Below are 27476 nucleotides of genomic sequence, written 5' to 3'. Positions count from 1 at the left end.
TTAAGAGGTCAGTGATAAATGATGTATACTTACGGAACAAAAATAGAAACGTCACATTTTTGTTTTCCCTCTCATTTGTCCTGAGGTGAACTCAAAGATCAGAAACATTTTCTCCAAACACAAAATAAACATTTGTCTCCAGTATTGTTCACAAATCTGTCTGAATCTGTAATAGTTGGCACCTCTCCTTTGCTGAGATTGAATGTATGCTGCCTATCATGCTGTCACTGAGCTCTTTGTTGTGTTTGGGTGAAGTTCCAGTTTAGTGTAGACGGCAGGAACTCCGAGCAACAGAAGGACAGCGTCTGCACACAAAATCAGGCCTTCAGGCTCTCCCCTAAAGTCGTCCTTCATCGTCCCGTTTATTCAGCAGAGGTTGAAAACAATGATTCGGAGCTACATCATGTTACAGGTGAAACAGGTGAACTGAACCAGGTGCTTCATGACCCGTCCTCAGCTCTGCAGACTCCACAGCCACAGGCAGCTGGACTCGCCTGCAAACACTCTCACCTGCTCTTTTGTCTGCAGTGGCTCAACAGGTGAGATTTCCCTCCCGCTGAACTGTCCTTAAAATGTCTGAAATCTGGTGAATGTTCCTTTCTTCCATTGACAGATGTTCTTATGCTTATTATAAAATGAAGAATATTTAGGATATATGCTCTAGAAATTAAAAATGTTGGACAAAATATCCCGGTGTGAGTCAGAGCGTGTGCAGCCCCGCCCCCTGCAGCCTTCAAACCTGAGGATGGCGTTCGGGTCATTTCTGCACATGGAGCTTCGCGATGAGCAGCCTCTGCTGCAGCCTCCTGCTGGTCTGAGGTCAGTTTTAGGGGCTGAAGGTCAGCTGGCACGCAGAAGGAGTCAGAGCTGCACACGTGCACGCTCGTGCACACACCGGCATGCATTAGGCAACAAACCTGCAGGAAGCAGCTCTGACACCGCTGTTGATCCCAGACGTCTGCAGATGTTGTGCTCAAACTCTAGTTTTCCGTAACAGTAGCCTTCATTGTTTAGTCTGTCGTCATAGTGACCGTTGTCACAGTGTTATCATGGTTCCGTCCTCTCTCATCCTCTCCCTTCCACTGCTGCCTGCGTGGTTGTAGTTCCTGTCCTGGCTGTAGGAGGTGCTGTTGCTGAGCGACGCTCCCATGCTGTTGGGCATGGAGACGCTCTGAGGGAAGGGCCTTCCTGCGGCGGCTGCAGCGGCGCCGTTCCTAGCGCCGTCTCTAATGTAGGGGTTCAGGCTGTCGCTCTCCAGGATGATGTCTCCCTCGTCATCGTCTTCATCACTGTCGCCCTCAGCCAGGCTGCTGCTGCGTCAGCACAGAGGAGAAGAACGCAGCATGAATCCCAAAGACACTGATAGAAAAAGGCGTTTGGTAAAAGGTCAGTGCGGCTGGCTCTTATTCTGCAGAGCAGCTGCTGCTGTGGACAACAACAGCTTATAGCCCAAAGTATCAGAGCTCCTCCTGAAGAACATCAGTGAGACGTGAAGTCATTCTGCCGCATTACTTTCATTACAGCTAAGTGACTTTAGTGTAAAGACTACTGGTTTCACTTGAAGATGATCAGAAACAAAGTTTTAAAGATTTTAACATCCAGCTGCCACATTTCAGCAAGCTGTGCTTCAGGCGGACGACCAGATTGAAAGTTGGAGGATTGCTTCCGCCTCAGAAGCCTCTACATCAGTGTTTTTCAACCGTTTTACCTTTTACCTTTTAACCTTGACAAAAATTCCAAAAAATCTAAAAGATGACATAAAAGTTAAGTTAGAAAATTTACAAACTGTGTGTTCGTTGTGGTTTCAAGACGTTTAACAAGGACGACTCATTGTAAGCTGAGGCACTGTCACTTTAACCCAATGCATCATGGGAGGTGTAGTGTGAAAACTGCCGCAAAAGGGCAGACAGACTCGCGTCTCTGAGCTTCATTGTGTTGTTCACTTGTTCCACGGTCTGACACCGGATTCTGTGGAAAGCTACACCGCTAAAGACGAGCTTTAGCTGGTATTTTTGTTAGAACTGAGAGACTTTTTGAGCTAAATTGGAACAAGGAAGGGAAGACTTTAACCACTTCTGATTGGTCAGACTGATGACGTGTGATTAAGCCTCCAAGAATGATTGGTGGAGACAGTTAAAGGGGCGAGACTTTTCCGCAAACAGCTTTAGCTGCGGCTAAATCGCGGTACCGTCATTCTTATCAAAATGTCTTTAATAGAATCAAATAAACACAAAGAAAAAATAATTTTATGATCTTTCATATTCCTAACTACTCAGTGTTTTATCAGGGCCTGTTTGGATGAACACAGAGCTGATATCCTGGAGATGGAAAATGTTTTTAGATCAGTTAATGAGGGCAATTTCCCACAGCACAATGACCATCTCCCACGGCACACTAGTGTGCCGCGGCACGCTGGTTGAAAAACACTGATCTACCTACTCGTGTCTGTTCTATAAAGCTGTGTGAGAAATGAGGAAATGCCGTCTGAAAGCAAAAGCAAAAGCTGGAGATCCCCTTTAGACCTTCAAGCTTTGAGAGGCGCAGCTTCCTCGTACCTGGCAGTGATGGGGTTGCTCTGAGAGGCGGGGCTTGGAGAGTCATGTGACAAAGCAGAGCCAATGGAGCCAGCTGAGCCCACAGAGCCAGTATTGCCCATCGAGCTTTTGCTGGCGCGGTTCACGTTGTTCCTCTGATTGGCCGGTTTTACCGTCACAATGAGGTTGTGGCTGTTGGCCACCATCATAGCTGTAACCTGACAAGACACACAGCAGGAAACTGTTCACTCTGCAAACATTTTATAGTACGGATGGAGAAATATGGCACTAATAAAGACAGATTTAATCCATTTATACGTTACAGCGATCCGCCACAGCATTAGTTCAGGTCTGCAACCTGAGGCTCTGAAGCCACATGTGGCTCCTTCATGCCTCCAAATGCATAGAATAGGCTTGTAGCTTTCGTTAATTTGTTTTAGTTCGTTAAGTTTTTTCATTTATGTTTAAATTTTTACTATGTCAGATACAAGCAAAGTTATGGAGAAGGATTTACAGTCCAACTATCCATCATGACAAAAAATGCCACGACTCACTTGGCTTTCTATGGACTTTTAAGTCAAGTAAATCTGCTGCAGCATGGTGGCTTTTATTTTGAAAGGAACTTGAATGCGCTTCTGTCAAAAGTAAAATATCTTATTTGTAGTAAAATAGAACCCTGTTATATTTTAATTATTGTAAATATTTAAAGGCAATATTCGGCCTTTCCCTCCAGGGATCACCACAGTGAATCAGCTTTTACTAGCATGTGGGGTCAGTAACATGAATGGTCTTGGCCAAGGACCCACACTGAACAAAGCTCACTGAGACCCCTGGGAATTGAACCCTTACTTCCCATGTGCCAGTACTGCACTTAACCAATTGAGATGTTTACGATCAACTGAGTACGAATCATTGTGTACTCTAAATAAATTTGGGTTAAATGACACGATTTGAAGACGGTTTCACTACAAGAGCCTAAAATTCCAGTGGCGGATGATGTCATCAGCAGGTGACACATTACAAACCGCTTTGAAGTATAAGACGGGCCTTGAGCTGAAAAGACATTTAAACCATCTCTTTTGTTATTTTGTATCTTGAATCCTTTGTCATATTTTTTCCATCCTTTTAATTTTCTATATATAAAAATGTATCATATCGTTATATTTTGTATTGTACAAATTTGATTTATTGCACGACTTTCTCTCATGAGTAAATGACTAACAATAAGAAAGAAAAAAATCTTTTGTAATCTCTGTAAATGTGACCCACAGGGTCTGTATCAGAGAAAATGCAGCCGCTTGACTGCAGACTTTATTTTGAAAAAGTGCTCTAAAGGGCTTCCATGAGAGAGGAAGAAATGTCCAAATGTGAAAACAAATGTTTTTAATATAAGAAGAAAAATAAAAAGAATTCAGGGAATCCATTCATATATTTCTAAATGTATTTGTTTATGTCTGCATTTGTAACCCTTGTGCTATCCTAGACACTTTAACAGTGGGAGTTGGGTCATCTAGACCCACTAGACAGTGCTCTGAACCTTTTTTCTTCAATGATTTGTGATCTTCACTGGTGTCCATGGATTACATGAAATCTTTCCACCTTTATCCACCTTTGTCATGGTAGGGAGAACACGTCAATGGAAGGGTGGGGGGGTCATAGGATAGCACAAGGGTTAATGCAAAACGCGTACATGTACTTTTATGAGTCTATTTCTTTTTGAATAAGTCAACTTTGTTCTCCATGGACACACTGGGTAGTTGGGTCCTTCTTTGAACATGTGGAGGACAAAGCTTGAGTAGTTATTGTGAGTTTTCTGGAGGGCTTTGGGGAGCCTTTGCTGAATAAAAACTGCTTGTTTGTTTGTCTGTCATGTCTAATGCTCATAGACTTAAAGACCCACTCCAACAAAAAAGCTGTTTTTGATGTTCTTAACATGTACTTGTGTCATTATTCTCATGATGGTGAACATTTATATAAATTAATCTAAAATTAAAACTGCATTTCAGAGCACAGTGTGCCCCCGCTTATTCACATTTAAGTCTCACATGTTCGCAGATTCATGCATCATCGGGAGGCGTGTGCAAAACGGTTGGGGACACCTGCGGCACTGTCATCCAGTGATGGACAGGACATTTCTGCCGCACAGCACGACTTCACGGAGCTGCAAGCCTACGTTAAGTCTGCGACCCCTGGTGCCAGTCCCACCTGTAACATCTGGTCCTGGCTAACATCAGGTCCATGGTGGACCTCCTGCTGAAATTATTGACCATATACTCATCGTTTTGTGCCTGTTTAGTCTTTTTACAACATGGACTCTGCCTTGTGTCCTGTCCATGATCACAAACCACGCAGGCTTTCATCCATTACCAGCTTGTCCAACAAGCTGAAGAGGACCCCTCCCCATATACTCCTACTTCAGAGGCATCGTCTGAAACTGAAAATGTCAAAACCAAGTGTTGAAATTATGTGTGGATGCCTTCTTATTATTATTACATAACCATGTTTCACGTTTGTATCTTCCATTTATCTGTGTTTACTTATGACCTGTTTGAAATGATAAAAGGGAGGGATGTCAGGGTTATGTAATTGTCATTTGCTTACACGCTATTATCACCATGATATGATGGTCTCAGTTCTATCTTTCAGTAAGAAAACAATGACCTGGAAAGTTGTGATTATACAAGGATATGGTTCCTGTTGTTCCTGATTAAATGACCCTCGTTCATGTCTGCAACCTTCAGTTTTCAATAAAAGAGACTGGATACACTGTGACAGTTTGTGCTGTCACAGACCGATTCTCCTTCTGCAGAAGTCTAGCAAAAGTTCTCATCTCCTGTGTGCTTCTTCTCTTTGTTAAGGAAAAAGTCAGAACCCTGACAGACTCCTCCGGTTCATCACAAAAACTCTGCTCCATCTATTAACCGGACTACAAAAACTCGTTATGTTGAGCAATATTCCAGAGTTCTTTGAACAATGTTTTGAAAAGCATCAGAAATGTTTCTGGAGGTTTTTGATGAGTGAGGATCGCTGACGGACATTCTTCAGCCAAGGGGGGCCTCCGTTTTTGTGGATTCTGCGGATTTGCAGGTGTCTCTGGTCCCTAACCCCCACGAATATGGGGGGAATAATGTATTTCTTTATTCAAACATGATGGATCAGGTTTGTGACGCAGCAACTGTGAAGGGCGGGGCAAAGGTTCCCCGCTCCGCTCCTCTTCTGATGCATCCACTTGTGGACGACTAGAGCTTTACACTCCCCCATGGTCAAAATGAATCCCCTCAGCTTGTTGTCTGTGGTCTGTGCCGCAGTCGTGCGCTTTTTCTTTACTTTTCTTTTTTTTTAAATAGGCAGTTTAATGAAGTTCTGCCAGTTTTTATTTACATTATTATTCAAAATAATTGTGGTTGAAAAATACATTTTTTAAGAGAAATGTGGCACGGAGAAGTTTTCATACAGCACAATATTTAAGCACAAATGTAAGACTTTTTTAAGGCTTTTGAAGGTTTTCAGAAATTCAATTCTATGTAGACTCTTAGACCCCGCAGGGACCCGCCCACATTTAGAGGTTATTTCAAATGAGTAGAAAACGAGCCTTAAAAAACAACACAGGCTTTTTGATTTTTGCCACAAACTGTATGAGCATAAAAAAACCTGGGACCATTCCTATAATAGAATAAAACTATAGTTCCAGTGGGACTTTGAGTTTAGTTTGTAGAAAATGTAGATTCCCAAAGATTCTGCATTTCTGAGCACTAAAGCTCATCTGCAGTGGCTCTGCATTCTGATTGGCTGCATTCTGATTGGCTGCATTCTGATTGGCTGAATATCCCCTGCAGCTCCTGTGGAGAAGGAGATGTTTACCTGATCCAGAGATTTTCCCGCCACATCAATGCCGTTGACCTCGAGGATTTCATCGTTCACGGCCAGAAGCCCCGTGCTTTCAGCGAGCCCCCCCCGCACCACGCGGGATATAAACACCCCTGGAGCCTGCAGGAGGACAGACAGACGTGGTTCATCGTCCGCTTGCTTCCCAGGAACAGCAGCAGAACAGAGGAGCTGTCCTCACCTTCTCCACCCCCTGAGCGGTTACCCGCATGCTCACACCATCTCGGATGTAGAAGCCCAGAGGCTTGTTGGTGCCGTGCTTGTGCAGCCGCACCCTTCTGTACGCCTCCGGCAGGATGTCCACATCGATGATGGAGGAGATCTGTCTGAAGTTCTGTGGCGGACCAATAAGGGGGCCAGATTTGCCCCTGGGGTGTGTGGCGCCTGGGTTCAGTCCTGTTAGGGCCAGCCCCTTTTTGCGCCTCTGGAGAGAGTTGGTGGCAAAAACCGAAGAGTCATCCTCTGAGGAAAAACAAAACAGAACAATAGTGTTTATTATCTCTAACCCCTCCCAAAATCGAGAGCTGTGGGGGGAGGAAGGAAGATTAAATACACAAGAATAGAATGAATTGCACATTTAGAACGGAGGGAGAGGGGGGGGGGTCTTAAGAGGAAGCAGAGCTGAAGAAAAGAGCTGCTCTTCTCGCTCAGCTCTGCACTTGATTAAAGACAAAGATCCGATTGAGCAGCAGTCCAGCAGGGACGCTGGTTCAATCCCCAACTTGACTATTGAGCCGCGGGGGCCCCCCAACCATCCTGTGGGAGTTTGGGACCAGAGGACAGGCACAGACCAGCTTTGGCACTGAGAGCTCCAGTAAATGTGTATCTAAGCGCTGATCAGCTGATCCCATCTCCCTGCTTTCATTTGGGGAGGTTCTGTTCAAAAAGAGACCCTGAATGGGAACCTGATGGGAGGAAAATCCTTTTAAAACTTCACAGTTGTTTTAAAGAAGTATGGGAGGAGAAAGTGTGAGGGGAAAAGTGTGCAGGACGTGGTGTGAGAAACATCTCCAAGCCTGCAGAGCTCCATCACTGCTGTATCTGCTCATCTCACAGCTCGACAGAACTGCAGAGGAATCCAGTCTGAAAATATTGTTCTGTTCAGCTTCATCCCTGGATCGCTTACAAAGTAAATGTGAAACCCCGTCAAAGTTCATACTCCAGTAAATCCAGTCAGGATGTATGTGTGAAGCTTGGTTCTGACAGTCCTACGGCCGTCTCACAGCAGAGAAACATAAAAAAAGTCTGTTTTTCTTCTTTCTGACTCTTTTTTGAACCGAGCCCACCGGACCATTCCAGATTCCTCCGGTTTTCTCTGTTGGGTTGGGTTACGCGGCCTCGCTGCTTTCCTGTCAGTTTATGCGAGGGTTGGGTTTGGGGTTTGAGGCCGACATGGCGGGGTTTAACACAAACACCGGCTGTTCTGTCTTGTGGTGTTCTGTGATGTGGACCTTCCTAACAGAACAGGGACTTAAACTCTGACAGAACCCTGGGAAGGCACATGCTGTCACTCACCTATAAGCAAAAGTATATAGATATGTGCACAAGTATGTAAATCAATAGGACCCCAAATGAATTGAAACTAGTGCCTTGTCTGCAACCTGTGTAATTACACCCCTGGGCTCTAGATGGCAGCACTCTCTGTTGGGGTAGAGCTAAAGCTAATGGAACGGCTGCAGTGATGCTCTGCTCCTGATAGAGCAGACGGTGGTAAAACAAGAGGAGAGCTCACACAGGTGGAGGAAGTCAACTAGCTGCACAGGAGAGCCCTGCATGGAGGCTGCAGAATTATGGGATGCACAGTTCACAATGCAGATCTGTCACAACACAGTGTTTCTGCCTCAATGGATGCAGAGCTGTTGGAGTGTTGGTGAAGGACACCAGTGGTGGAGGAGCTGAAGTGGGTCTGCAGACATCACAGCCACTGCTGTAGAGTCAGAGCCAGACGCTCGTCATCATCAGAAGCTTGTTTTCTCCATTTCAAACCTGAGAGCAGCACAAACACACACAAACACAGTCAGCTGGAAGAAGCTGGCCGCTGTGCTCAGACAGCAATCCCAGGCTCAAGGGCCTCATGGCAGCGTCATGATGCAGCACTCAGATATGTCCACTCAGCCTGCACAGATGATCTGCAGGCGACACAGACTCTCCCTCATTAGGGATTAAAACCAGAGGCCCCTGCAGGATTACTCCACTCGGTGAGCGCACCAGCGGCTCCCACAAGAGACCCACATTCATCATGCAGACAGATTTAATCTCAGCCTGTAATCCCGTTGTTGTTGCTGCTCATCAGAAGATGACTCTCTGTTGTCTCCCCCTCAGACTGAACGCTGCACTCATCTGTAGGTCCCACCAGAGCTTGTCCATGGGGGGTACATTCACCCCCACATGAGTCCAGCTGTTCCAAACCATCACCTTCTGATGAATTCATGATCTGTCTTTGCATGAAGTAAACCTGCCGGTCTACTCGCATGCCACTTGCAGACAGGAAGAGCTCAGCTTCTTCAAATGTTCCGAGCTTGAGAAGTTGAACTAATGTGCTTCCGGTGACAAGCCTGAGAAGACACATAATTAACCTGAAAAGAACAGAAACATGCAGGAAGCCTCTGCTGGAGACTAACCTGACCTGCTGCATCCCTCACACAGGATTCATTCCTTTTGTCTGCCTCACCCTGACTCAGTGTGTGTGTGTGTGAGTAAAGGAAGGACAACATGCACCCGTGCACACACATCAAACGTGTGTTCAGGTAGTTTCCTTACAACACAGACAGAACCTAGACAGAGCCCTAGCTGAGGGGGCAGACTATCGCCTGGAGGGACAGACACAGCTAAGCCCACACAGGAAGGGAAGCATGTCTGAAAACAGCTTGATGCTGCGTCTCCACTGCAGACAAAAACAACCCTGAGAAAAACGACAAAATCCTGAAAACACCTGATAAAAACAAGAGCAGCACCAGACAAAAAGTGAAAAACAAACCTATTTAAGCTTTAGGGCAAGAAACGGGACTTAAATCTGGAACAAACAAGACAACAGCCTGACTAAACTGAACTAAAGCACAACACAAACCTCACTAAACTAAAGAACAACACAAACCTGACTAAACTGAACTAAAGCACAACACAAACCTGACTAAACTAAAGCACAACACAAACCTGACTAAACTGAACTAAAGCCCAACACAAACCTGACAAATTCCTGAGCTCAATCTGACAAGAACGAGAAAACATTTGGAGAACAGTTTCAAGCAAACAGTAGTTGTTTTTTTTCCAAAAGCTGTGCAGATTTTCTGGTCTTCTAAAAAGTAAATTAAGGATCTTCCAGTGTTGCTTACTGAGAAGCTGCATGACTGGGTTTGAGGGTCTATAAAATACTTGAAATGTCTGAAGGCTTTTGTCTTTTATGCCTGACCCTCTGAGAAAATATCATTTCAGTGTTAGAATAATTCAACCTGCCCCAGCTGTTCCCAACTTTCCATTTCACTAAGTAGACTCTGAAACCAAAAAAACAGGCTAAATGCCAGATTTTCTAACAACTTTTGCATCCAATGATGTCCTAAAAAAGACACTCCTGACTAAAATGTCTTGACCTGTGGGCTGAGTCAAGTTTGGGACACTCCACTGTTAATGGTTCTGCACACCTTCACCTGTCGCATCATCAGCTCACCATCATTTACTGAGATATTCAGAAGTCTTTCTGAAAGGGAAAAGTTTGGCTCTTAATGAGGTTTCTTGTGCTGAAAGTGGAACCTGTGACCGTGCAGGTCCAAGTCAAAGAATAATAACTCCCAGAATGCACAGCTGCAGCGGGATGTGTGAATCTTTATTCACTGCCTGTTTTATCAGTGGAGCATCAATCTTTAGTGCAGCCCTGTGGGGCAGAACCATCAGCCTTTGTCTCTTGAAGACTCTGCCACTACTTTACAGGTTTGACATATTTTCTGAGTAAAGAATCCCACAATGGAGAAGTGAGTTTTCAGCAGATGTCAAAGCTGTGCCTCAAGACAAAAAAAACAGAAACAAACAAATCTTCCTTTTGGCGGGAGAGTCGAGACAGAAAAACTACTTTGTCTATTTCAGGGACTCTCCGCCTCTGCCAGCATCTTTCATTCTGGGTATAAATATTTCCTTCCCTCCTCCCATCATGTGGCACATGGATATTTTCATATATTCGGCAGCTCTTCATGCAGTTTCAGGTATTTGGGGGCTGGAGGAGCCTCAGTTGTTTCCCAAACTGCTCCTGTTGAGAGGAAAATCCTCTGTCTTACTCACAGAAACTAAAGGAAAAAATCCCATGGTGTCATCCAGATAACTCCCACTCCTTCACAGTCCCAGCAGGTTTTCTGAAATCTAAACAGAACCCCAAATCACTCCAATGTTGGCTTGCATCTGCAGAAAGGCTGCTGTTTTGGCTTTGGTTGGCTCTTCCCTCCAGAGTTAAACGTGTTTTGTTGTCGGTCTGACAAATGCCGTTACCTCTGTCACTGACAGCTTTCAGAGAGCAGTGCAGAACGTCTGACAGTTATTTTCTGCTCTCTGACAGCGCTGAGCCAACTCTTTTTTCTTTGCACCGATTTGAAGCCAGATCAGGCAGCTGCATCTGCGTTAACCCCTCTTATGTGAGCCGCCACTTAGAAAAGTCGGAGAAACCCTAAATGTAAGATAATAACACAATCTAATCTGAAAAACGCCATTCCTTGTACGAGATGTATCCTGGCCAGGCCTAACCCTGTGGACTGATTCCTGTTTGTCCCAGGATCCTGATTCCTAAAAACATGACTCCCATGCCATGAATGCGACCCAATGGGATCCCAGAAACCCGTCAGTGTGTGATTCCTCTGAAAGAGGTGGGATGTACCAACATGCCGGCGTTGGGTTGCATGATGTGCTGAGCAGATAGAAAGAGACACAATGGCCTCATATTTTGTCTGCTTCAGTCCTGAGATACTAATCAACACGGAGATTAGATTCCTTTCAGATTCTAATCTATCAGCATAACGCTGGCTTCCTGTCTTTCTACCTGACTCTGATTTAGACACACACTCAGCTGCACACACACACAAATGCAAAAAGAGTAAACATTCTGATCTAAATCTATTTGACCGGACACGGTCTTGGAGCAGTGTTGACACACATCTAGATAGTCCTACATGAAGAAGATGATAAGGATGACGCTCATGACGTCCATCCAGACCAATGACGTTGGCTCAGTGTCGTATCAAAGAACAGTCCTCTCACCTCCTGTTAAAACACTCCTATTGGCCACTGGAGAGGTGGCACCAAACATTAACATCTATGCCACCGAATTCTGTTTGCTAACAGGGAATTCTTGGGATCAGGGAATTCCATTTGAATTATTTGCCAGTTGCTTCACGTGAATCTGTTCAGGAATCACTTGGATTCAGTCCTGATGAACTTATGTTTGGAGGCACTCCAGACTCTAAAGGAGAGGTTCCTGAAGCATGTCTTCAGGACCGCCTGTGCTGAGCCAATGAAATCACTGAGGACTGCTTGGCCAGTTTGCAAATCCAAACAAAAAGCAACATGATGTTGATCCTGTCAAACATGACTTCCAGGTCGTCGCTTTAGTCCCACTGACGGGTTAGCCATGTCTTTAAAGTTACGAGATTAGATCCTTTTCACTCCCAGTAGACAACATAATGCTCATGTCTGCTGCAGCAACATGTTGAAACCAAATCACCAGAGCAACCACAGCCTGATCAACACAAGCAGAGAGGACTGTATTTAGTTTTCCATGTGACGATAACTCCTTCAACATATTCCTCTGTGAAAGCTCTTCGTCCCTGATGGAAGTGATCTTTAGCTTTAAGCTCCAGAAGAATCAAATGTTTAGATAAAGATGTTCTCTGGCTTTCTAGGCCTCACTCTGAATATCATCAATCTGAACAGGGCTCCATGAGAGTGGGGGGGGGTTGAGAACTATGATGTCATGTTAGAGCCGTGACCACACACGATCCTCCCGCTGACGATCTGCCTGTTTCAGACATTTGTTACTGTTTTATCTCATTTCCTTTGTTCTCGCCCTGCCCTGACTTTCCGCTTCTGCCTCCAGATCTCTGAGGTAATCTGATTACACTGACAGCTGGTTGAAAAACAGAGAAACAGTGGCCGCCTGCTCTGCAGCTGATGGTAACCAGGTTGAAAAGTAGCTTCATCTGTGCGACAAAAAAGTATTTGTCATAAATTCTGCAGGTCTTTTTATTTAAGAAGCTGCGATTGGTCTGTAGTGTTCATCATAGAAACACTTCAACTGTGACACACAGAGCTGATAAAAAGGTTAATCTTTTGTATTATTTGTATAAAGGATTAGAAAATAAATATTGATCTCCAACCATAAAACAAGAATTCTGTTCCTCACACATCTGTTACTTCTTCTTGTCTTCTGTCTTCCACTGGTTACCTGTACTAATGTCACCTGTTTGAACTGGTTATCTGTATAAAGACACCTGTCCACACCCTTAAACAGTCAGACTGGAACCTCTCCACAGTGACCAAGACCAAAGAGCTGTCAAAGGTCAATTATAGACCTGAACAAGACTGTGATAAACTAATCTATCATAAACAAGCAGTTTGGAGAGAAAAGATCAACTGTTGGAGCAACTTTTAGGAAACGGATGAAATACAAGATCACTGAAAATCCCCCTCCACCTGAAGCTCCATGAAAGATCTTACCTGGTGGAGAACAAATGATCGGGAGAACCATGAAAAAACAGTCCAGAACTTCACAGGGTAACTGCTCCATGACCTGGAGAGAGCTGAGACCACCGTACAATAGTACATTCATAGAAAGTACTTCAATACCTTATAAAGGTCATGTGATCGGACGAGACCAAAATGAAACTCTTTTGTATCAACGCCACTCGCCAAACCCACTGTGAAGCATGGAGGTGGAAATATCATGGTTTGGGGCTACAAAGGGCCCAGGATGACTGTGATCCATATTAAGGAAAGTATGAATGGATCAAGTCTGATGACAGATGAAACATGTCTGGATTTTACAGCATGACGATGAACCCAAACACATCAGCAGGTAAACAAAGGAGAAAGCATTTCAAGGTTCTGGAGAGTTCTAGGCAGTCTCTAGACCGCCATACAATGGAGGGAATTGAAAGTCCGTGTTCTCCAGCAACAGCCCTAAAACATCCCAGCTTTATAGATCAGCATGGAAGAATGGATTAACATAGCAGCTGCAGTGTGTGCAAACCTGGTGAAGACCTGCAGGAAAGCTTCATCTGTCATTGTACCAGGGTTTCATCATAAAGTATAGAGTTGAACTTAGTTATTGACTAAATACTTATTTTCTGCTCCATTATATAAACGAGTTCGGTAAAAAGCAAATCAAGCAATGAGATTTCGTGGATTTAAAAAAAATTTTTTTTTACATATTGTCTCTAACATCTTAAGTGTTTCTATGATGAAGATTACAGACTAAACTCAGTTTTTTAAGTCAAACAATTTGTGGAATCAGTGACTGACGTATACTTTTTTGATTCATGGTGTGTATTTATTACCCCCTATAAAACAAATACTTCTATATTATTATTTCTATAATATTTCTCCACCAAACTCTTACATTAACGCAGTAAAGTCTGTCCAAAATCTAAAAGACACACCAGGATTTCCCCACAGCAACCTAATTTTCCCGTGTATGTGAATCAAAAGTATGCTTTTGTTCTTTTACATCCAAAAATGTGCTAAAAGAAAAGAAAAAATACACATTTGTCACTGGAAGACAGGAAACTGAGGATTTACAGCAGGGGTCGGGAACCTATGGCTCGCGAGCCATATATGGCTCTTTTGATGGTCACATGTGGCTCGCAGACAAATCTTTAATTATACTTTTTTTTTTTCATTAGACCAGTCCTTCTCGGGCGCGATGCGATGCCAGAGGCGCGCAGTAGTAGCAGTGCTTAGAGAGAGAAATCTGCGCCAGCGCTATCAGTTACTATTATCTATTATTTCACAGAGTTTGTACCAGCTGGAAACCTGTGAATTGACGTGCCTAAAACTGCGCGCTCCCGTCTCTGAGAAAGAGCGCGCAGATGCGGGGACGGGATGTGTGAGGGAGAAAGCAGAGGGTGGGGCTGAGGTGTTGTGGGGACAGGCAGCAGGTGAATCGCGCAGTGATTATAAAAATGTAAAACCCGCTTCCCGTCACTCACTGCGGCGTGTGAGTGTGTGTTTGGCTCCCTGTCTGCATGTGATCAGTCTGTCTCACATCTACAGAACATTCAGACCTACGATGACGTTTAAAGTCTCAACGCCTGCATGAAGCAGAAACTCACCACGTATCAACCAGACTAGACCATCAGCAAAACTACCATGAGAAATACTCACCATTTATTAGCAACAGAATAACAATGTTATTAAAAAGAATCCACAGACTTATTGTACTTTAAAAATGTTGAAATTAAATCAAATGCACACATTCATTTGTATATTTAGTTTTAAACAAATTGTCGCGGACTGAGTTGGATGGCTGTTGGGCCGCGTTAAAAGTTCTGGAGTTCATTGAACGCATCAAGCAGAGATCTGATTGGCTCTCAGTTCTGTCGCTCAGCCTGTTGTTAGGTAGTTTGGACCAATGGGGTTCAGCTATGAGCCGAATAAGGGAAATGGGAGGGCTGGAGCGGGAGCAGGGGAATATAAAGTTGGGAGAAACGCTCTCGTCTCGGCGGGAGAGACTCAGGAGTTGCTGAATGAATTGAACGGCGTTTGTGGCGGTCTATAGTAACCAGAATAAAGAACCTTAAAAGAGGTTAAGTCTCCGTGCCTCAGTGTGGGAAAAGGACACTACATTATTGTATGGCTCTTTCGAAATTACATTTCAAAATATGTGGCATTTATGGCTCTCTTGGCCAAAAAGGTTCCCGACCCCTGATTTACAGCAAAGGTCATGTTCTGTGTTGTTGAATTTGCAGGTCAAAGTGAGAAACTGCAGCCAAGACAAAATCAAACCAGATGAGAACAAAAACTTCAAACGTTTCAGTCTTATCTCTCCACGTTCTCGTTCAGCAGATGGACAAAAACAGGATTTAGAACAATCAGATTTTGAAAATGTGTCAACGAGCCACATTTGTATATTTCAGTGATCTGTAAGGATTCTGCGGTTTGTTTGGTTGTTTTTGGTTTTCTTTTTGTCAGTCACAACAGTTTCAGGTTGAGCTGTCTTCATTTAGTTAATTGCCCTCAGTGTATTTAAGTGTCTAGTTTTCTGTTCATCCTTGTCAGGTCATCTGCTCTCTTCTACTTTGTCACCTTTTTGTTTCTTCCCATGGTTTTGTCATGGGAAACAGTTTGCTTGTTAAATGTTTTATAATGTTTTATTTCCTGTCACCATGCATGGTCTCATGCATTTTTGGGTCCTCCACCACCAGCTCCTGACATCATCTGATTACTTCCTGTAATCCAGTGCTTCTCAATTATTTTTTGCCAGCACCCCCCCTGGGAAAAAGAAAATGCCCCCCCCACACACACACACAAACAAACAAACACACACACTTGCGCTGTGACAATATAGTAGGTTGGTATCTATAAAAATTGTGTAAGCATACCTGAAATAGTATCTTTTAGCAATCACAAATATTCCTTTTATTTAGCCACAGAAACCCTGTTCTAGTCCAACAAAACCCTGTTGAACTTAGTTATTGACTAAATACTTATTTTCTGCTCCATTATATAAACAAGTTCTGTAACCCTTGTGCTATCCTAGGCACTTTAACATTGGGAGTTGGGTCATAGAAAAGAAGAAAAGAAGCTTAAAGTGCCTGAAACAAAAAAATCTGTAATTCCTTATTTAAACATTTTGACCATCTGCACCATTTGATGCAGAGAAAAATAATAATTTAATCAATAAACAATTCAATCAATAAATAATGTGCAGATATTGTCATTTTCATAATATTAAAATAAAGAATAAAGTGTGGATTTATAATACCATGCATTTAATTGTCATGACTTTAACTTCAGCTCTTGTGACATGACATAGCACTAGTGGTGCTAAATAATCTCATCATCCTCTCACTCATGGTGCAAAAAAATTAAACATAACAGGAAAAATAACTACACAAAACACAGTAAAACAGCTAAACAACTAAACACATTTGGTCAAAAACCCACACTTAAACCCAAATCTGTCCAGACAGGCAAAGGGAATGATATCCCATAATCCCTTGCGGTGCCGATCTAACAGCAGCACCAAAGTTACACCTACTTAATTGAATTAATTTGAATGAAAGGAAAATAACTGTCTGAAAACTACGTGTTATTTTTAAACTGACTAAATAAACAAATGATTTATCTTAACTGAAGCAAATAATTAAGTTAGATCAAAGTAAAAAAGTTTATTTTTCCAACATCCATATGTGGTCTCATCACCCTCTCATGGTGGAAAAAGTATTATCTGAGCTTCTTCATCCACTAAATCATCTTCAAATGGACACGCCATGCTGCTTCACCTCTCTGAAAACAAACTAACCTTCAACTAAACCTGCTCCAAACCAGGTTATGTTCAGAGCATGAGTTGCTATGGCAACTTGACCTACCCTGAAACATACCTCCATTTTTGGGACCGAAAGCTGAGGTTATCAACTTCCTTAGCCTCAAACTTACCCTGGTAACTAGCATAACCTGCTTGCTGGAATAGCCCCCAGGTTTTGTTCAGAAATAACTTTAAATGTAAATCAGGACAAACATTTTCTTTTCCCTGAGCAGAGAAAACCTGATTAGAAAGGGATTTAGAGGCCTGTCATCCCAACAACCGCCTCCTGCTCAGATTGAGCTTTAATCTGTCTGTCCTGGCCGAGTGGCAGCTCCGTCCTCCTTGCACAGACTGCTCTCAGGTCACTACGTTTAAAGTCTGTTTTATCCAGCGTTTACCTCTAAATCCATGCCCCCCCCCCCGGAAAAAACCCAACACACAGACAAATGTCTGTGTGCAGAAGTCTACAAATGTGTCTGTGCTCCTGGTGTGGATGGGTGTCATGTTCCTGAGTGTCTCTGGTCCTTCACTGAACAGCAGCTCCTCAATAAACAGCTGGAAGCCGACAGCAAACGTGACTCTCATCAGCAAAGGTTTTCCTCTCAGGGGGAAAACAAAGTGCTTATCCGATCCATGAGTGAATTATATAACTAATATAAACGGTGGCTACTTCCTGTTCTGTTTATATGCAGCATCCCTGAAACAAGCAAGGCTTCTCCTCGTCAACGCAAACAACCGAGCCACGAGTCCAGAACAACAGAGAGCTGTAACCACGAGGGGCGTGGCCTGCAGCGCTTAGGCTGGGAGCCCCAGAGGTAATGAAGAGGTCGACAGTGAAGCAAAAACCTGACCTTTGTTTACCCCAAGGTGACTGTATATAGAGAGCTGGACTGAGGTACTCCTCCCCCCGCGTGTTCCAAACAGGAAGTACCCGCTGGCTGCAATAAGCCAGAATCCTATAGACCTCTATAGAGAGATGCAGAAACAGCTGTTACTCTGTCATTCTATTGGTCACAATAGACATTCTTGCTACATAATCCTATATTTTTTCCCCATTATATGTTTTTAAGGGCTGCATGGTGGTGCAGTGGTTAGCCCGCTTGCCTCACAGCAAGGAGGCCCCTGGTTCAAGTCCCAACTGAACCAGAACACCAATGGGGGGCCCTTCTGTGTGGAGTTAGCATGTGGGGGGACTCCAGCTTCCTCCCACCATCCAAACAGATGTACACTGGCCCACACCTCATCTGCTTGATCAAACAGATGAGGTGGGGGCTTTTAACAAACATACTTGTGATTGGCACCAGTAGTTGCTATAGAAACATTGACTCAGACCCATTACTGTCATTTGGCTTCAACATGGTGACAGAGCTGGAGGTAAAGCATCAGGTGACGTCACACCGGCTCTGTCCACTTCTATAGAGACCATTGAACTCACTGTGTTTGCATGCAGGCCACCATCCTCACCTTCATTCCATACTTCATACCATGTGGATAAACCACATTCTTGGAATGCGCAGACTTTATTTAGAACAGTCTAAAAACATCTACCTTGACAGCTATGAGACCTTCTGGCTGAATGTGAATAGCTGTGTAATGATGTCATCCACAGCAGACTGGTTTCTCCTAAACCTTCTCAAAGACCTGCAGAAGCTGGATTTAAACCTCACAGACTCAGCAGCTGAAAGCAGAAATCAGTGCTGTGTGAATCTGCTCCTTAGCTTTACCCCTTTAGAAGTCCTGACTTTATTAGCGCTTTACATCCCAGCTCAGTGATGTGACGGGGGTCTTTTCTTCTCCTCCTGGCTAGTTTAAAATTTGGTAAAAACCTTTTTACTAAACCTTTGAGACCTAAACACAGAAACAGATATAGATGCAACTGTCCACAGTTTATGAAGCTAAAATTGCCTTGTTGATGAAAACAGAGCTACAGTAGGTGTAGCTCTGGGAGGAGACAGACCGGGACTTCTGCTCAGCAAAAACAACATTCAAGACAACATTTCCAGCCATCCCAATAGATCCTGCTGCAGAAAACACGGGATCCCTTTTTAAATGTCTGTGGGGTAGAACTTAATTATAAGACGTCCAGAGTTTACTATTGTGATGCACTTAATCCAGGACATGGGCTCCATTAAAACTGTGGGGTGGATTTACTAGACATTCTAAAAACAAGATATAAGTTCACTTCCAACTTAAAAAAAAAAAAGAAATTCACTTTAACTTCATCGACTCCTTTTAGGAAGATCACAGGTTTGGTTCCCTTCCTGCCCACCCATGTGTTGAAGTGTCCTTGGGCAAGGCACTGAGCCCCCCATTGCTCCTGGTGGTTATTGGATGGTGCCAGAGTTTAGCAGTGGAGCCGTCATCAATGTATGAATGGGACTGTGACTGTACAGCGCTCTGGGCCTTCTAAAAAGATAGTAAAGCGCTACAGGTATGTAAAATACAGTGATATATATATAGTTTTAACCATTTATTTACACAATAAAGAACTTATTGAGCGTCAGTCCTGGCTGCTATGTGACACACATGTGTGATTAACTTAAGATGAGAGCTTCTCCAGCAGGTAGATCCCTAAATACAGCTGTGGTAAAAAAAAATCTGTTTGCAAAGACGGGAGCAGCTCTGCAGCTTCTGAAATGGACCAGAAGAACCAAAACCGATTCTGGTTTTCTTTTGGTGAAACTGGCTTTCAATCCTTACATTTCTACGGGAGCAGTTTTTGTCATTCTGTGGCACTAGAAGTTTCAACCTCTGATGTTAGTGACACCAGGAACCTGCAGATTTGACCTGTTTGTGTGGACTCGTTCTTCCTCTGCTGCTGCATTCTGGGTATGGGGGTTCCCACCTTCCCAGAGTTCTTACCTTTCTTGGATATGACAATCCGCAGCAGTGGATTGGCAGAGGACACAGCTTTGTAGAAGTTCTCGTCGTTGTTGATGGGCAGGAGGTCCCCGTGGATGTCTGCGTAGCCCAGCAGCACATCCATCCCACGGATGTGGTGGATGTTCTGGAGGAAGCGGTAGAACTCCTGGAAGTTTCCCGGTCCACTCCTCTTCAAACCAAACCGGCGATATTCTGCGTCAAACTGCCGAGGAAGAGGAGCATCAGGTAAAGGTCAAACACTGACAGTGATTAGTTCAGATGAAGTCACTGCTTCAACCAACAGTAGATCCACTGCTTTGGTGCAGTTATAGAACCTGACTGATGCTGCGTTCACGCGTCGGTCTGATTTCTCTGACTAACCAGCCTAAGAAATAAATGCAAACCATCCCCATCTATGCTCTATTATGGCTTCTTTTCCCACTGAGGCTTCAACTGAGCATTTCTTCACAACTCTAAGATGTTTTATGAATAGGACTGACCAGGACGTAGGATCAGACATGCAGAATTACTGCAAAGCATTAGAAGACACATGATCTGCTCTGTCTTCCTAAATGTTCCAGGAACACAGAAGAAACTGCTTTTTTTTCTGCCCTAAAAGCCCCCAAATTACAAAGCATTGATGGTAAAAATAAATAACTTTCATTCTACGAAAATACAGGAATAATATTTGAATTGGTAAGAAACTTATAATATGCAGCTGTGCTAAAGTGGATTATAGAAAAGTAAACCTGATCAGTCTTTTTAAGCTTTGATTATAATAATATCCAGGACAGCTGTGTCGTCTTTGAACTTATTTGTTACAAAGTGTGAATTTTACCCTTTTTTATAGCAGGCATAAAGAAATATTTGTTATTTACAACATTTGAAAAGTCCTCAAAATAGAATCTGAATAATTTTTCAGGAAACAAGTCTTTCCTATTTATTGAATCTTTGATTTCTGTCAAACTACTGTCGGTTTTCCCTCCAAATCTAAGGCTTCATTTTGAAGAATGACAGGCCTGTCAACCAATCAGAGGGCAGCAGATGGGGGTGGGGGGGAACTGGGTGCTGGGGTGCAGTTTTTTTAATAGAAATCTGAATGTTTGTTCCATTTCCAGCTGCTGAAATCAGCAGACAGCAATGAGACAGACATGTATGGAAGCCTGGAAGGGATGATAAAATCAAGAAACAATGGTTGTTTAATTTTGGATACGATTTGGATGAATTTAGAGGTTATTTCAGATCTTGAACTTGTTAGCTAGTTTATTATATGCTAATATGATTAATTGTGATTCAATATCATGGATTTCAATGGTTAATGGTTATCAATGGCTGTTAGCTGTGCCTCTTCCTGAGATTTCCTGACAGTTTTAGACTTACAGATGTTTTTCAGGTTAGGCTTTGCATGGATTTAAAAACAGAATCAGTGAAGTCTTATCATTCAGATAAGACTGTAGTACTGTGCATAACAAACCCAACAGAACCAATGACCTGCAGAGGGAACGCTGCTGCATACGCCTGTACTTAGATCCCACAGCTGACTGTATGCTCACTGCAAAAAAGACATTTTCCTGAATGTTTTTACTGGCACTTCCCCTCTAGTTCTCTGTCTTCCGTTTTTCCTCATTTCCTTGATTTCCCAGAGAAGTCTATGGAAAATTGTGCTTTGCATGAAAAACACGACAAGCTGGAACAAACTGCATTTGTCATGTAAAGACTTTACAAAAATAATGTGTAAGGAAACACTGAAGCATGGGCAGCTGTTTCTGTGTACACGCTGGAGCCATCTTACTCATCCCAGCTGAGCGTGACGTTGGCACCGTAGATGACGGGCCTGGACTTGGGCAAAAAGCTGTCCTGAATCAGCACAGCCTTCATGAAGAACAAAAACGCTGACAGCTCCTCAGTCGACTCCAAGTTTGCATCTCCTGCTGGAATGAGCCTGCTGTTGCTCATCTGTTAGCAGCCAGCAGATGTGCACCAGCGTGCACGTCTTTATGTACACAGGGATGAAGTTAGTGCAACTGTCCCTCACCTGCGCATGAGAAACAAACAGCCAACATGAAAAGAAAAGCAGAACACATTTGGGCCACATAAGCACAGTTCTTTGGCACTGACAGGTGAGCACAGCGCTGTAAATTCCAGCTGTGAACGCTTTTCTCTGACTTCTACGGCTCTGCAGCTTTTAGGACAACATCTGGCTCTCAAAACATGGACCGACCAAATCCTCATGCCCACAGACGCCTCCAGATGTGCGTGTCATGAGCAGGACGGAGAAGGTCTGCGGAGTCCGCTAGGGGACTGTGTGAACTCGGAAGACCAGATCCTGAGTCCCCTTTATCTCAGTCAGTGTCTTTTCATTCCGAAAACGACACTTTAAATAGAGGACACGTGGCGGGACATCCTGTTCCAAGCTTTCCTCAGAGGATCTGAGGCTGTCTGCTGACCCCTTCAGGACAGAGACAGACCATAATATCAGCACAATGTCATACCAGAGACAGCATCCACCAAAAGGAACAACTTCTCCCTGACTGGACGTCTGGACCCAAAACACACCAGCACCCTGCCGGTGGGAGGGGGTGGGGGGTTCAGCCCAAAGGTTTCAACATTCATATTTTATGAATATGGATTATTTTTGCCATTAAACTGGCTCCTGAACATACCAGCTCACACCCAGCAGTAACAGCTGGAAACAGCCTGACTCTGAAATGTTCCTCATTCATTTACAGACCCCCCCCCCCCCCCCCCACACACACACACACAGACGCAGACCTCCATCACTTGCTAAATGTTGACAAGTAAAGCTCTTCAACACGATTTACCTCCAAAGCTTTTACAATCTGACAAAAGGTCTCTTCATTTTTTAAAAGTACAAAGTGTTTAGAAACTGAGATTTAGCCATGAAAAGGAGGAAAGAAAGATCTGTGAAGAAAAATCTGCTGAGCAATGAAAATAAACGGATGAGGGACAAAAAAATAAACGATGAGGGAAAATCCCCCCAAAAGATTAGGAATTTTCTGTTTTTGACTGATGGATAAACAAAGTTTTTACTGGAGTTTTTGCTGTTTTCAGCTCTAATCTCCAATGTTTTAAGGTGACATTTTAATAATAATCAATAACAATAATAATAACATCCTTTCCAAAGTGACAATTAGCAGAACCGTTTCCAAAGTCCAAATTATTTCCATTTACCAAACCGTTATGGAAACCCTGACAAATATTTGATCCTTAAGCATCACAGAGCCAGAGGAAAGTTACCAACCAGAGGTGAAGCTTTTAGAAACTGAATCCCTCATTTCCCTGAAGGTTTCACAGACAAACATCCTCAGACTCTCTCTGTCTGATCCGGCTTCTTTTTTAGTTCCACATGTTTGGTTTTGTTGTTGCTTCTGCTAAAAGAACTCTGTGTGTGTGTGTGTGTGGGGGGGGGGGGTCTCTGCTCATCCACAGAGGCCCCATGTCTGCCTCCATGGGGCTCTGGAATGAGCGGATCCGGCCCTGCTCTACCCGGATGATGCTGAACAGAACCGAGAGCAGAACCGATCCACGCGCCAGATCTCTGTGGATCTGCGGCGCGTGACCGTGAACCGGAGCGGTGGAGGCGCACCGCGCGTTCCGCCGCGGATGCGCCCCACCCTCGGTGCCGTTCCCGCCGCGCACTCACTTTGCTCTTGACCTCCACCACGCTCTCCGCCGCCCGGGTGGGCGTGCGGCTCTGCGACGCTCTGGACATGCTGCTCCGCGGCGGTCCGGTCGGCTGCGGGGAAAAGCGTCCTCCGGGACGGACACGGCTGCTTCCTCCTCTGAACGCCCCAGTCTAACCATGGAGGAGGCGGCGAGAGCGCGCAGCAGGCTTGTCGGTTTCCTGCTCCAGAACCGGTTCGGTCAGCTCCATGTCGTTCGTGTCTGCGCGCGCCCGTCCCCCCAACCAGACGCGCATGCGTGCACGCGCAGATGAACAGCGCAGAGATCGTGACAGGTGGAGTCCGGTAAATCCGGTACCCCCTCCCCCAACCCTACCCCCGACCAGCCCGGAGGACTCAGCGGAGGGGGCGGGACCATGTCGCTGCTGTCTCCGGACGAACCCGACCCCCTCCCGCCGGAGGATTGCAGACAGAGTTCACACCTGCAGCACACCTGAGGCTCAGGCACCGACATGGATGAAACCCAGAACCCAATAACCGACCGCAGAAAGAGCGTCCTGCTCGACCCCTATTCTCACAGTGTATGGACGAAAGGCTCCATGTCTGCAGCAGCACCCAGAGGACCTCCACCCTCCATCCCTCATCCTCCTCCCTTCATCCCCCACCCTTCATCTTCCATCCTCCACCCTCCATCCTCCACCCTCCATCTTTCATCCTCCATCCTTCATCCTCCTCCCTTCATCCCCCACCCTTCATCCTCCACCCTCCATCCTCCACCCTCCATCTTTCATCCTCCATCCTTTATCCTCCATCCTAGGACGAAAGGCTCCATGTCTGCAGCAGCACCCAGAGGACCTCCACCCTCCATCCCTCATCCTCCTCCCTTCATCCCCCACCCTTCATCCTCCATCCTCCACCCTCCATCCTCCACCCTCCATCCTTCATCCTCCATCCTTTATCCCCCACCCTTCATCCCCCACCCTTCATCCTCCACCCTCCATCCTTCATCCTCCATCCTTCATCCTCCATCCTTCATCCCCCACCCTTCATCCTCCACCCTCCATCCTTCATCCTCCATCCTTCATCCTCCATCCTTCATCCCCCACCCTTCATCCTCCACCCTCCATCATCCACCCTCCATCCTTCATCCCCCACCCTTCATCCCCCACCCTTCATCCTCCACCCTTCATCCTCCACCCTCCATCATCCACCCTCCATCCTTCATCCCCCACCCTTCATCCTCCACCCTCCATCCTTCATCCTCCATCCTTCATCCTCCATCCTTCATCCCCCACCCTTCATCCCCCACCCTTCATCCTCCACCCTCCATCCTTCATCCTCCATCCTTCATCCTCCATCCTTCATCCCCCACCCTTCATCCTCCACCCTCCATCATCCACCCTTCATCCTCCATCCTCCACCCTCCATCCTCCACCCTCCATCCTTCATCCTCCATCCTTCATCCTCCATCCTTTATCCCCCACCCTTCACCCTTCATCCCCCACCCTTCATCCTCCATCCTCCACCCTCCATCCTCCACCCTCCATCCTTCATCCCCCACCCTTCATCCTCCATCCTCCACCCTCCATCATCCACCCTCCATCCTTCATCCCCCACCCTTCATCCTCCATCCTCCACCCTCCATCCTCCACCCTCCATCCTTCATCCTCCATCCTTCATCCTCCATCCTTTATCCCCCACCCTTCATCCTCCATCCTCCACCCTCCATCCTCCACCCTCCATCTTTCATCCTCCATCCTTTATCCTCCATCCTAGGACGAAAGGCTCCATGTCTGCAGCAGCACCCAGAGGACCTCCACCATCCTCCTTTCATCCTCCACTCTCCACCCTTCATCCTCCACCCTCCTCCCTTCATCCCCACCCTTCATCCTCCGCCATCCACCCTCCACCCTTCATCCCCCACCCTCCATCCTCCACTTCCATACTTCACCTTCCCTCCTTAGTCCTCCACCCACCATCGTCACCCACCTTCCTCCACCTTGAGGCGTCAGGAGGAGCTCCGTCACGCTGCAGACATGAGGAGAATGCTGTCCTTCTGCTTTCTGTTTGACACATTCCTGACAGGAAGAGTCACGAGCAGCACATGACACCAGCAGTCCTTTCTGGGACGTTTGAGACTTTTATACATCAATGTCTTCAGTAAAACACAACTTAAAGATATTCCAGTGTTCACTGTAGTTTTTGAAGTACAGAATATGAAAGTGGAGCACATGTAAACCATTTTTGTGTGTGTTTGTAGGTTTGATCTGCCTCATAAAAACAGTTAAAAACAGTGATGCTGTTCTACTGGTTCTACTGGGCAGCAGATACTGATGATACAATCAGTTTTAATTGGAGTCTTCTCTCTGGGAGGGCTGGTCTCCTTCTGATCCACACCGCGCCTGGTCTCTTATGAAAACAAGGCAACCAAGGAACTGCTGGAGAAGAATCATATCAAAGTCATGGAGCGGCCCAGCCGGTCTCTGGACCTCAATCCTATGGGAAACCTATGGAGAGAGCTGAAGCTCAGAGTTGCTAAGCAACAGCCCCCATACCTGAAGGATTGAGAAGTCATTAGAAGAGTGGAGCAGAGTTAATCCTGATATGTGGAGAAACCTGCTCAACTACAAGACCCCCTGACCTCTGACCTCTGCGCTGATGATAAGGGCTTTACCACAAAGTACAAAAGTGTTCAAATACGTCTTTCCCTCAATGAAATGCAAATAACTGTGTATAAACTCTTTAAAGTTGATTTCTTGATTTTCTTTGTGATTTTCTAGATCTCACTGTTGAGATGAATCTACCAATAGCATGATAGACAGTTTCTTTTTAGGAGGGTAAACCTACAAAATCAGAAAGGGATCAAATACTTGATTCTCCACTGTGAGCTTTCATTGCATGCTTTTAAAGTTCTGAATTAATTTATGAGAAACTCCTGCTCTGTTGACGTTCCATTTCTATTTTTATTCTCCTTACAGTGTTGTGTTTGTTCACCTATTTTGCACTAGTGAATTTGTTAATTTATTACTGCCTTTATTTTAACAAAATAATAGTTGTGGGTGTTGTGTTTAAATTGTAGTTGCATTGTTGCCTTTTTTTATGTTGAGCTACTTACTGTTTTTTTATTAAATTATATAATTATAAAAATACCCTTCCATTGTTTTATACCTCATGCATCTTCAGCTCAGATTGCTGTAGTTAGTTATTAAACATTTTTATTTGCAGAAAGTCTTTGTCAGGTGTTTTATTATACACATAATTAACAAACCAAGCATTAACTTCAAGGTATCTGTGTTGACATCAGTGATGCTAGCCTGTATTGACTTGGTATCAGATGTCTTCCCAAATTCCCAGCATCGTCCACCCTTATTTCACAGTAACCCTGTAGAAAAACACAGAATAACTTGCATTTCTGTTTGCCTCTCTGTCCTGCTGCACGTCCTCCCGGTTTATCAGGACTGCATTAAGGAATGCTGGGAAAAAACGGATGAGAGGACAGCAGTGAAAGAACTCCCACCTCATGTATGTGTGAGCATGTGCTCGGGTCTGCATGTACAGACGTTGAAAGGAGTGAATTCTTACAGCTGCCCACTATTCTGAGTGTTTTCTTTTATTTTTGTGAACATTTGGCTTTGTGTTAAAGGGCCTATCCCATGCAAAATCAACTTTTTGAGCATTTAAGTGTATTATAATGGTTATTCCTCATGAAAAGAAATTTTGATCCATTCACACATTTCTGAGGATTCCTCTTTAAACCTGCCCTGATGGTTTCCTTTTATATGCACAATACACGAATGCATCTGGGCGACACCCACAAGGAGCGAAAGGCGGAGCCTCAGAGATTAAGTCTTCTTAATTTCGGGTTGGAAAATAACTTATATTTTATCTAAAATGTGTTATTTTGTGAGCCAAAGGTAATATATTAATCATAATCATATATTATAATCATTGTTTACCATAAAAGGCTTAAGAATAGCATGATGTAGGCTCTTTAAAAACCAACATCAACATAACTGCTGAACTAGTTAAGATCCAAACTGCTTCTGAAGCTCC

At 44.5% G+C, this 27476-nt stretch overlaps 1 protein-coding gene across 2 annotated transcripts; it reads right to left on the bottom strand.

Moving 5' to 3' along the window:
• Nucleotides 1-338: 338 nt before the first annotated feature.
• pard6a (par-6 family cell polarity regulator alpha) lies at nucleotides 339-23868 on the bottom strand. Of its 2 annotated transcripts, none has more exons than XM_023955521.2 (6): nucleotides 23444-23868; nucleotides 19780-20002; nucleotides 6601-6881; nucleotides 6396-6521; nucleotides 2556-2752; nucleotides 339-1313 (listed from the first exon to the last, which is right to left on the bottom strand). In XM_023955521.2, the coding sequence occupies exons 1-6, from the start codon at nucleotides 23510-23512 to the stop codon at nucleotides 1037-1039; spliced, it is 1173 nt and encodes a 390-aa protein (XP_023811289.1). In that variant the 5' UTR covers nucleotides 23513-23868; the 3' UTR covers nucleotides 339-1036. The 2 variants fall into 2 exon arrangements, with proteins under 2 accessions (XP_023811289.1, XP_023811290.1); XM_023955522.2 differs by having other exon boundaries at nucleotides 339-1310; nucleotides 23444-23823.
• Nucleotides 23869-27476: the final 3608 nt, after the last annotated feature.

The sequence above is a fragment of the Oryzias latipes genome, chromosome 6 (genome assembly GCF_053564925.1).
Source record: "Oryzias latipes strain Hd-rR chromosome 6, Olatipes_Hd-rR_3.1".
NCBI classification, from domain to species: Eukaryota; Metazoa; Chordata; class Actinopteri; order Beloniformes; family Adrianichthyidae; genus Oryzias; species Oryzias latipes.
This window is presented reverse-complemented; position numbering and strand designations above follow the sequence as displayed.